The 11,395-nt window shown below is 33.2% G+C and overlaps 1 protein-coding gene and 1 long non-coding RNA gene across 3 annotated transcripts in view; both read left to right on the top strand.

The window, feature by feature from the left end:
* Positions 1-8,791, top strand: part of LOC131946176 (DIS3-like exonuclease 2) — a 33,910-nt gene extending 25,119 nt beyond the window's left edge. For both annotated transcript variants that reach the window (XM_059306827.1, XM_059306828.1), the window contains 7 exons: positions 73-132; positions 607-693; positions 1,530-1,677; positions 2,020-2,150; positions 2,565-2,669; positions 3,187-3,354; positions 7,119-8,791. In XM_059306827.1, coding sequence (XP_059162810.1) covers positions 73-132; positions 607-693; positions 1,530-1,677; positions 2,020-2,150; positions 2,565-2,669; positions 3,187-3,354; positions 7,119-7,175 — 756 coding nt within the window. In that variant the 3' untranslated portion in view covers positions 7,176-8,791. The remainder of the gene's footprint in view (positions 1-72; positions 133-606; positions 694-1,529; positions 1,678-2,019; positions 2,151-2,564; positions 2,670-3,186; positions 3,355-7,118) is intronic.
* LOC131946178 (uncharacterized) lies at positions 4,663-6,785 on the top strand. The gene is made up of 3 exons (XR_009387669.1): positions 4,663-4,774; positions 5,507-5,622; positions 5,762-6,785. It is a non-coding gene; the product is annotated as an uncharacterized LOC131946178 (long non-coding RNA).
* Positions 8,792-11,395: the final 2,604 nt, after the last annotated feature.

Raw genomic sequence — 11,395 nt, forward strand, 5'->3', positions numbered from 1 at the left:
TTCATTATCCAGTATAATCCAAGTTACCTCTTTTATCTTATCTAAGTTACACCTTTTATAAAAATTTTATAGGAGGAACTGTGTGAAAGTTTTGGACTGAAGATAGATGCAGCTACAGCTGGTGATTTACAGGTAAGTCTTCAGTTTTCTTCAAGTTCCAGCAGAGTGCTTGATTGCTGACTCAAATTCCTAGTGCACTATTGAGTCCACTCAGCTCTATTAGCATCCTGGCTCATGTTGCGGAAAGTTAAGGTATGAATATAGACCTGACCACACTATCCCTTCACATCTCAAAGTCACAAAAAAAAAAACAACAGGCGAATCCTAATTCATCTGCTCTACTGACTGCAGCTCTGGAAGAATTGTAACTTAGCTTTTTTAGTACATTGACTTCTTGTATTCAACAACTGAATAGAAAAGTTAAAATTGTGTATGCTACAGACTGCCTTCATCAGAAATCTGTGTGCTAAAGACTTTTCCCCCAAAAATCTCTCCCATATAAATTAAATCTTTTATTTGATGCAGGCTTTTGTCTTTCTTCCCCAAAAATCTTTTATAAAAAATTAAGTGTTCTAAGTGCCACAGAATTTTTGCCTTCCTCCTCAGAAATCTTTACTCAAGTACCACAAAGAAGACGATTTCTCTCTAGCCAGGATTCAAGTACTAGTTGTACTCATTTCTAAACCAATGCAGGTTGGTTCTTTTGTTTATAAGTTACTTTAATGATAAGAAACCAATTCAGGTTGGGTTTTTTTTGTTTATAAGTTACTTTAATCATAGGAAACCAATGTAGGTTGGTTCTTTTTGTTTATAAGTTACTTTAGTGATAGAAAACCAATGTAGGTTGGTTCTTTTGTTTATAAGTTACTTTAGTGATAGAAAACCAATGCAGGTTGGTTCTTTTTGTTTATAAGTTACTTTAGTGATAGAAAACCAATGCAGGTTGGTTCTTTTTGTTTATAAGTTACTTTAATCATAGACACCAGTGTTTTCCTGGACTTGGATAAGACAGAACCTGTGCATCTTAGATAATCTTAGATTTCCTCAGTCATACACTGTATTGACACTAGTGAGAAAAGTAAATGAAAACATGCATGTAAAAGATCAGAAGACACCATAGAGAACCTCCTTTGGTTGTTTTTGTTGCTGGCTTGTGGTGTACTTGTGAGATGATAATGATGTGTTGTCTGTTGTGTACTTTATAGTGGTACACACATCACAGGGAAAATGATAATGATGTGTTGTCTGTTGCTTACACTGTTGTGATCCACACATCACAGGGAAGATGATAAATTGTCTGTTGGATATGCTATAGATGTTATTATACATAACAGAAGATCATATGTCTGTGTGTGATGATGATGTGTTGTATAGTCTACACATCACAGAGAATATAGGGATATGTCTTTGTATGATGATAATCATGTATACACTCCAGAGATTAACAAATCACAGAGAAGATTATATGAATATGTCTGTATTTTGCTCTAAGCCCAGGGGAGGTAACTATGTCATGTTGTCTATTGCAGAATGCCAAATATTTCTGTTCTGGTGCCATCCCAGATGAGAACATGTACCACCATTACGCCCTGAATGTTCCCCTCTACACGCACTTCACGTCCCCAATACGCAGGTACCCAGACATTCTGGTGCACAGGCTTTTGGCAGCAGCCTTAGGTAAGTCCTTGGCCATGTTTGGTACTTTGTGAAGTAAATGTTAAGTAACTTTTGAAAATAATACATTTTCTCTTTTTATTCTGTATTTTAAAAAAATCAAAATAATAATAATAAATACATAAATAATAAAGTCAAACAATTTAAACCAATTCTTTAAAACTTAAACTTGTAGCATATTCTTTTAATTATATGTTTGCAGTTAACAAAGTTAATTTGCTAAATTGACTAAAAAAATATAGGAAAATAATTCTTAAAATTGTTGCTTAGTTTTCATCTAAAAAAAAAAAAAAAAATTTCATCAAGTTTGTTGTTTACAAATCTATCTTGATGTCAATTTTCTAGACTATTGTGAACCACCAAAGCGTTCTATCCAAGTTTTACAAAGGCAGGCAGAACACTGCAATGACAAGAAGCAAACAGCTAAGATGGCTTCAGAACGCAGTAATGAAATGTTCTTCTCCCTGTTTGTCAAGGTGGGTGAAGTTAACTAGACATTACATGGCGTTTGGAAGGTGAAGTAGAGCTTGTGTGTTCTTCTGTTAGCATAATAGTGATTTTGAATAATTTTACTTTTGTGTATAATTAAAAAAACTGATGAATATGCTTGTAAATCTCTTGTCACATCCAAACTCTGTTGATGAATATTTATTTGACTATTTTGTTAGAGCTTGAACTAGATTTAGTTTCTTTAACACTGATTATAGAACTTCTTTAACTTAATGTTTATGCTCTTTAACAAATTTAACATGTTTAAGTAATTAAAATGGATTTCACTCATTTAATTATTCAGCTGTTAAAATTTGTCATTGTGCAAAATATTTTGTGTGGATTTAACATGTTTATTGGTTGGTACTTGCCTGATTTATTTCTTTGATCACCATGTATAGGAAGCTGGACCACTGGAAGAGAGTGGTATGGTTATGGCAGTCTTAGACAAATCATTTGATGTTCTTGTATTGAAACTGGGCGTGGTCAAGAGGGTTTACTTGGAGGTAAGTTATGTGATGTAAGGGTGTATTATTTTATAGGGTTAGTTGAGCTATGTGATGTAAGGGTGTATTATTTTATAGGGTTAGTTGAGCTATGTGATGTAAGGGTGTATTATTTTATAGGGTTAGTTGAGCTATGTGGTGTAGGGGTGTGTTGTGTCTTATAGGGTAAGTTCAACTATGTGGTGTAGGGGTGTGTTGTGTCTTGGTAGGGTAGCTTGAGCAATGTGGTGTAGGGGTGTGTTGTGTCTTATAGGGTAGGTTGAGCTATGTGTTGTAGGGGTGTCTTGTTAGGGTAAGATGAGTTATGTTGAATCAATGGTCAACAGTAACATGTCTAGTTACAAATTTCATGACAAATATAGAAACAAACACAAGCAACCATTGCAACTTAAGTAAAGTGTCCTAAATGTACAATTCAGTGAACGCTTATAGTAATACATCAGCAATTTGAGTGTACCATAATTTCATGTACTCTAATTTGATGCACTCTCACAGAAATCTGCATTTATTTTGACAGAGGCTGCCTTTGGCGTCTTCTCAGTACCACAAAAACTCCAAATGTCCTGAGCTTCTGCTTGAATGGAAGCCAGACGAATCATGTCATCGCTCAACCAGACATAAGATCACTCTATTCTCCATTGTTGAGTGCTGCCTCGCAAGTGATAAGGAGCCCCTCAAGTGGTCTGTAAGTTTCATGCTAAACCTTGCTTAAACAATTAGGATTTGAACAACCCGCTGGTTCTTGGCCATTGACTGTATGTTGGATTTTAGATATAACATTTTATCTTTGGTATGCATTTTGCTTCTAGGATTTTTCCTTGTTGATCAAATCAATTACACATTTAATGCTGGCATAATAGGCCTGAAAAGCTGGTTCCAAATGGTTCCAAATTTATGTTGCCAGAAAGCAAATTCTTAAACCAAAATTGAATATTTTATAACATGTGTGTAACATGTACAAATTACTTCCGGTTTCATTAAGGCTAGAAATAGTCAAAGAAATAATTACTAATAATATAGTAGTAATTTAGCAAACACTTTTATTTTTGTTGTATTGATTGGGGATGTTGTATTATTTAATATAAATACAATACCAAGCTATACATCATAGATAACTATTGTGTATTTTTATCATGGAAAACAATTGTTCTGACTTGTAATTGTTTTACTCTCTCTGGCCATTGTGGTTGACATCAAGAAGAAGTTGAGGGCTGTGTTTGAAAATATTTGAATTTATAAAATCATTTTAAACGGCTAGTCAACAGCTTATATTCGATAGAAAAATAGAAAAATATGCGAGTAATCGATGGTTTCCAAACGGCTTTAATTTTTACAATGTAACAATAATTTTATCGCTTGCCATATTTTAAAAAAGATGTTTTCAAAAATTTAGTATGATTACATATACTTTTCCTACCTATTGTTTAATTCACTTTGTCAAAGATAAAAATAAAAAGTTACCCTTTTACATCTGATGGTCATCTTACACCATGACCTTTGCCTATGAATGAATAGCATGACCAGGTCTAAACCCAGCTAACCAGACATTCCTTAACTATGCCAGGCACTCATTAGAGCTGGGTGGACTCTACAAGTTTTCAGGCTATAGGCACTATAATTAGGTATTCTAAATGAGCCGAAAAATTTAAGCCGGTTTTAAAATTTTTTGGTCGCGTTGCGGCATCGCGCGGCGGTCCGACCCCATAACACATACGCAATTAGAAACCACTGATTTAGAAAGAAGAATGGTAGCTCTGTAAGATGGTATAACTTTACCAGCTGTATAAAATAATTAAATGCTAAAAATGTTCAATTTAAAATTTTAAAATGATTTTTTTCCATGAAAAAATAATTTTACAGCCGCCAAAGTTGCATATTCCGAAAGGGCATCCAATTTGCCATAAAACTGTTACGATTTAATGAACACTCCATGTATGGGGTCGGACCGCAGTAAATGAAACCAATGTATACAAATCGCGACGACCTGCATCTAAATTTCGCCGGCTTGAGTCAAGATTTTGTTGAATTCCGGAACACCCGACCTCGGTTCAGAGCAAGATTTTGTGTTTATTCGTTGATTACAGTGGATTTAAAAGCACGTGCAGGTAAGTTGAATGCACATTATATTACTAGCTATATTCTATTTATTTGTGATTAACTTCTGCTTTAATACATTTGAATATTAGTCTCCGCTTATCGGTAATTGCTCCACGCTTAAAAAAATTTTTTCCAAAAAATTATCTAGCCTTTTTTAAAAGTCCGTTGTATTTAATTTATGGTCACTGAAATAAAAAAGGAATGCACAATTAAATCAAAAAGATGTTTAAAAGGATGATAGAATTTAATTTGTTTTAGTAAATTATGTTAGTTAATAACATCGGCCGATTAAACTATCAATATTTTGTCGATATTTCAAGCCGACTGTCCGCCATGTTTTTTCTTACTTTCGCGTAGTGTCGGGTTCAACTATTATATTACCGCAGCGGTTAACAGCATACTTTCAATTTATTGTAGCATTGCTTTTTTGTCTTTCCTAGTTTAATAGTTAACTATTGTATATATGTGCAGCAGTTACATTACATTTTAGAATATTACGATCTTTTACATTTTTTATCTCTAGATTTATTGTACAGACGACTTAAAATAAAATGTAACCCCCCTTCCATAATAGTTTAGTCCAAAGTTGTTTCTAGATTTAGTCTAGATCTACTTAGATTAGTTAGATTCACTATTGCTTTCATATTAATAATATTTAGTAGTAGAACTATCTATAGTGCTTACATTTAATATCTAAAAAGCATTGAGCAGCATTACTTTTATTATTATTCTATTTACAGAGCAAGATATTAGCATAAAAGAAAGGGGAAACTCATTGGCCTACCAAACAATTTATATTGTTGTGTAAGCAACAACAGGACTCCTGAATACTTTTGAAGGAAACCATATGTCAAATGTTAGTATTGTATGCACTTTGCTTATTATTTATAATGATGTAATGTTACATGATTGATATCTAAGTTGGTATAAAGATATACAGGCCTGCTATATAAGTCAGTATATTGGAAATGCTAATTAATTGTTTTAATTCACAGACATTTTCTATACTCTGGACCAATGGAAGGATCCCTTACTACTAAGATTCCATAATTTGATCTGTGCTGCCAGTTCACAATCATTTATTACAATGCTACTCCAAACCATGAAGAAGACAAACTCAACCAGGATATTGACTATTAATTACAATGCTACCCAACCTCATAGAGAACTTTCCCAATCAGAATATTGACCTGTCTTTTTGAACCTGCTCTAAGATTTCTGATAATTGTATAAGTTAGGACCTAGACATTTCCAGAAGTTGACTCTGATCAATAACTAACTAGAAGAAATAAATATACTAGTAACAAGTAAATTTATGCTAAACAAGTCATGATTAGGAACCAGAGTAACAAAACTAGATGAACATCACAACTCTATTAGGGTCATTTAAAAAGAATTTTAGTTTAGTTATCTTACTTCATCAGTTTTTAAAATGCATGGAAGTTCTTCTTTTTATAGTATATAAGTAAAGTAATAGTATAGTTATTCAGTTTTTCATAACAAAGTAATGCTAACATGTTTCCTACACAATTTATATTACTTTCTTAAAAGTAAGAACACTTTTTGCAAAATGTTAGGTAATGAACATTCTTGATTTTGGGCGTTAAGGAAGGATGCCTTGTATTGTTTTGCAGAATGATTATTTTATGTTTCTGTGTTTATTATATATTAAGAACATCATGTGCTTTAAGTTGGTGTAAAATTTATTAAGATACCTTACTTAAATATTTTTTAATCATTTTTTGAAAACGGTTGAAATTTCTAATTTTTATAAACTGACCTTGCTGAATCTGGTCTCGCTAATTACTTTCTTCATTAATTCTTTACCTGCTTATTTCATATTAACATGCTTTGAATTTCCTTTCTTAGAACATTTATATTATTAATGTGGCTTAATTAGTTGATTTTCTATGATTTTTTAAAAATGACTGTAAATTAACTTTTTGTCTCCCTTTTCGTACTTCGGTAAAATTGTGCTTTGGCTCATTTTTATGTGAATAAATTTTCTATTTATATCTGTCTGACTACCTTGAAAAAAATTGGGTTTGCTATTTGTATTACTGGCTGTGTGTGCAAGAAATTTGAGAGTTCTAACTTAGTTATTTTAGAAGTTAGTAGGGGTCTCAAATAGACCCTTTACTGTTAAAAAAGCGAACGCATTTTTTGAGTTTTAAAAAATTCATAACTTTTTTAAAAATGGACATACATCAATAAATTTGGTGTTTCTGTTCTGATGAAAACAGTCTCTATCAGGTGGAAGTGTTAAATTTTATTTAATTTCATTATAAAAATTTCATTTTGAATACCTACTATAATGCAAGCATACATTTTTCAAAACTTTTTCTATTGCAGTGTATTATCAAGAGACCAAAAGATGAGATCTCTTACATGGATGCTGGCCATGATTGAAAGACTGAAAGCCTTCACAAACATTTTGGGTGCTTGCCTCCCCTCGGGAAAGGCTAACAACACAATGCAACAAAATAATTCTGTGATTAACTCCCCTTTTTACCAATGTGTATATGAACAGAACTATTTATATCTTAAACTTAACTTAAAGCTTTTCTATTTTATAAGTAAGGGTTGACTGTTTTGATCAATGGTTCACAAATTTTTATTTAACCCACTATTTTCTATTTCCAGAGTAGGATAACTAAATATACTTCAGGTACCTTGTACATATCTTCTACATTACATTTAGTATGCATGCTGAACTCACTATTATGCTGTCAGTTCAGTTATATTTAGTGTCAATGCTTTCTTTTTAAATCATGAAATTCAACTTTTCAATTGTCTGTTGTGTGTGTTATAATTGTATGACATTTATATCCATTGCCACCTGCATTTTAAGATTTAGTTTTGATTTGGTAATTGATTGGGCAGTCAATTGTTATTGAAAAAGTACAGGCTTTAAATTTCATAAATAAATATTCACTTTGGTTGATTTGGTATTTTTTCATATTGCTTGTTAAAATAAATAATTAACTCCCTTCCTTTCTTAAGTGATGTATAGTGCAGGTGCTTATGTTTATAGCATGTCATTGGTCAGAGGGTGTATGTGCAACACTTTTGTATGGTTGTGAAATATTTTTTTTTCCAGTTGTAATTAAATTTTTATTGAGTTTGTATTATGTGTTTGAAAAATGGCGTCCAGCTCATTGAAGTATTCTAGTCTTACATTTCTTTAACTTTTCATCTGAGGTATTCTCTTTTGATACCTCTCACTTCTGTTACAATTTAAGGCAGTGTCTTATAAAACCAGGGACTATTTCTTTTATATGTTTAGAAATAAGTGTCTAAATAAGGCAAATTTGGATCATATGAAATTTTAGACGTCAGCTTTGAAGCCTGCCCACTTTGAGGCCTGCCCTCGGTTATAAGTTAGGACTCCTGCATGCAAAAATAAAGTATTTTTAAAAAATCTGTTGCTGAAAATATATCCCTTTAAAATATTAAATTTAACACTTTTGAAGTTTTAATTTTTTAGTTAAACAGAAACAAGATTAAAAGTAATTTTTTTTCGTTAAAACAGAAACAAGATTAAAAGTAAATTATTTAGTTGAAACAGAAACAACATTAAAAGTACATTTTTACTTAAAACAGAAACAAGATTAAAAGTAAATTTTTTATTACAAGCTGACTTAGCCCAAAAAAAAATTCAAATTTATCTGGCCTTTAGGAAATCAAATATTTATTTATGTATACAAGATGCCCCATAGACTGTCAGGTTTGAAAGGGAAACTTTATACAAGATGCTAATCACTGTACTTCCTATTTAACTGCTGTCAGTTTAAAAACAGTCTTAGTGATGAAATTACGTTTTTTAAAAGTAACAGATTTTATTAAAAGAATTTGCAAGAACTTGTTAAAATATGTAGGCCAACATAAGTGTAGAATCATCAAAATGGAATGACATCACCACACTTTAATTTGTTGATTTGCCTAAGTGATCACTGAATCATGTTTTAGTGGTGTAAATTTTGTTGAAGACCACATGCTACTACTGCTCAATAAAATACATGATCTCTGCAATATTAAGCTTTTGTTTTTATATTTTGATTTGTATGGCCAGTGTGTATGTTTGTCTTGCTGGTTCTAAGAAAAAAATGCTCAACGGAAAATTGTGCAAACAGAAAAATGAGCACATAAAACTATTGCATAACTAATTAACAAGGAAAGGGATGTAACCAAGCTAATAGATTTAACAAAGAAATATTGGGTTGTTTCCCTTACACGAAGATACTTGTTAAAGCTACGGTTAACCCTGCTTACTATTGCTGGTTCAATTAGTCGAATACATAGCTAATCATTGTTACTAACGATATTGGATAGTTCATAAAGTTCAGGTTACAAACCCCTTTTAAACATGAAAGAGAGGGAAGTTAATTTTTCTAATTAACTCCTTTCCCCCACCCCCCTACACTTTGTCCAAAGTCAAATCATGTATGGACCAAAGTCAAATCATGTATGGACCAAAGTCAAATTATGTATGGACCAAAGTCAAATCATGTATGGACCAAAGTCAAATCATGTATGGACCAAAGTCAAATCATGTATGGACCAAAGTCAAATCATGTATGGACCAAAGTCAAATCATGTATGGACCAAAGTCAAATCATGTATGGACCAAAATCAAATCATGCATGGACCAAAGTCAAATCATGTATTGACCAAAATCAAATCATGTATAGACTATCTTTATTGCGTGAACTGTAATTGCCTTTTGATAATAACAAATTCAATTTTATATGGATTGATAACAATATAGAATAGTGTAGATACGCTTAAATTGTACTTTACTGAATATTTCTTTTTTTCCCTTTGTTTTTTTAAACTAAGACAAATCAAAATTCCTTTATTTAGCTCCCCTTCATGTGTATATATATATATATATATATATATATATATATATATATATATATATATATATATATATATATATATATATATATATATATGCCTATACCCAAGCATTTCTTAAGATAATCACACGCAGTGGCGTAGCGAGGTCGGGTGTCACCCGGTGCGGCACTTAATGGTGTCACCCCCCCCCCCCCCAGAGGCGTAGCGAACCTTCCCGGGGACAAACTTTCAATTTTTTATTTGCACCCCCCCCCCCCTCAAACTTTCGATTTGCACCCCCCTCAAGTTTTCGATTTGCACCCCCCCCCCCTCAAACTTTCGATTTGCACCCCCCCCCCCCTCAAGTTTTTCTCTACATATTTTGCTATTTTTTGCCTTGGTGTCACCCCCCTAAATGGTGTCACCCGGTGCGGTCCGCACCCCCGCCCCCCCTCGCTACGCCCATGATCACACGAATATATATTACAATGAACTCCTTATAATTTGTGTGGGCATATTTCATAATTTGACCTCCACCACCTGACACACCATCCTGTAATTAAAAGGTAAAAATCATTCCCCCACCCCTCTCGTGTTTATACATTAATTTGTGCACGGTCCCATATCCTTAATAACTTTTCAAACATTGTCGGTGTTATTTTGGTGGTTTGCTATAGCAAAATATGGTAACTAAAACAGTTCCTGGCCATAACAGTGCACATGGTAGGTGTTCGTAAATATTTTTTTTTAAATTCCGGTATCTTATTTACAACTACACATGTCTTGTACTGAATAGAAGGCTACGTGTATTACGTCTGCTCTTACGTTGGTGTCACACACACTACTAGTGCCGGATATGTTAATTTGGAGAACAATGACAATCTTATACTGGCTGTACCACACAGTGAAAGGCATTTTTTTTTGGTTAGAAGAAACTTCCGACTCAAAATGTAGTAGTGCGTCAACAATGCGACGCTGATTAATGACGTCATTAACTCAATTAACTCCATCAATATGACGTTCGTAGGCTGTGTAGACTATTGCGAATCGATTTTTAGAAGTCAGTATCGGTTCGATTGATTTTGTTTACGGACTGCTGTCCTATGTTCACATCATGCTTAAACTCGCTCGGCCAGCCATACAATGAAACATTTACATTGAAGTTCAGAACAGGCCTATACTAGCGTCACCACTTGGTTTGGTCTGGTTTCTGTGTTGTGAAAGGGGAGGTAACTATACACAGGGAAGTAACTTATCAAGGATTACCCTAAAATATAATTTGTGCAAAATTGTCATAGTTATGGGTGGTAGAAGAATTAGCTTACAATTTTTTTAAAGAGGGGGAGAATTTGAAAATGTGGTTTAAAATACTTTTAAAATAATAATTTAATACATTTTGTTAAATTGGAATGGCGGATGGGCGCTATATCCCCAACTCAGTGTGTAACGAGAGACAGCACTAATCAAGCTAATTGTGTAACGTGCCGCTGAAATGCACTAAAATATTAATCCCGCACTATCGCCTCGTAGAAAAGTCACGCTAAAACACGAATTTCGGTGTAAAAAAAAATGTGCCGCTTGAATTATTTTGCTAGCTGTTGAAACATGAGCTCAGACTTGAAAACCGTTTTGGGTCATAGAACAGGCATTTGTTTAAGTATATATATAGGCCTTGACCTATATGGACAAAGAAACTCAGGACGATCGCATGAACAAAGCATTTCTTACATACAATATCTCAGGCAAACTGATCGCACGGACAAAATAATTAGGCCTATCTTAGGACA

The sequence above is a fragment of the Physella acuta genome, unplaced genomic scaffold (genome assembly GCF_028476545.2).
Source record: "Physella acuta isolate Inbredline_101_S28 unplaced genomic scaffold, ASM2847654v3 ptg000547l, whole genome shotgun sequence".
Classification (NCBI taxonomy): Eukaryota; Metazoa; Mollusca; class Gastropoda; family Physidae; genus Physella; species Physella acuta.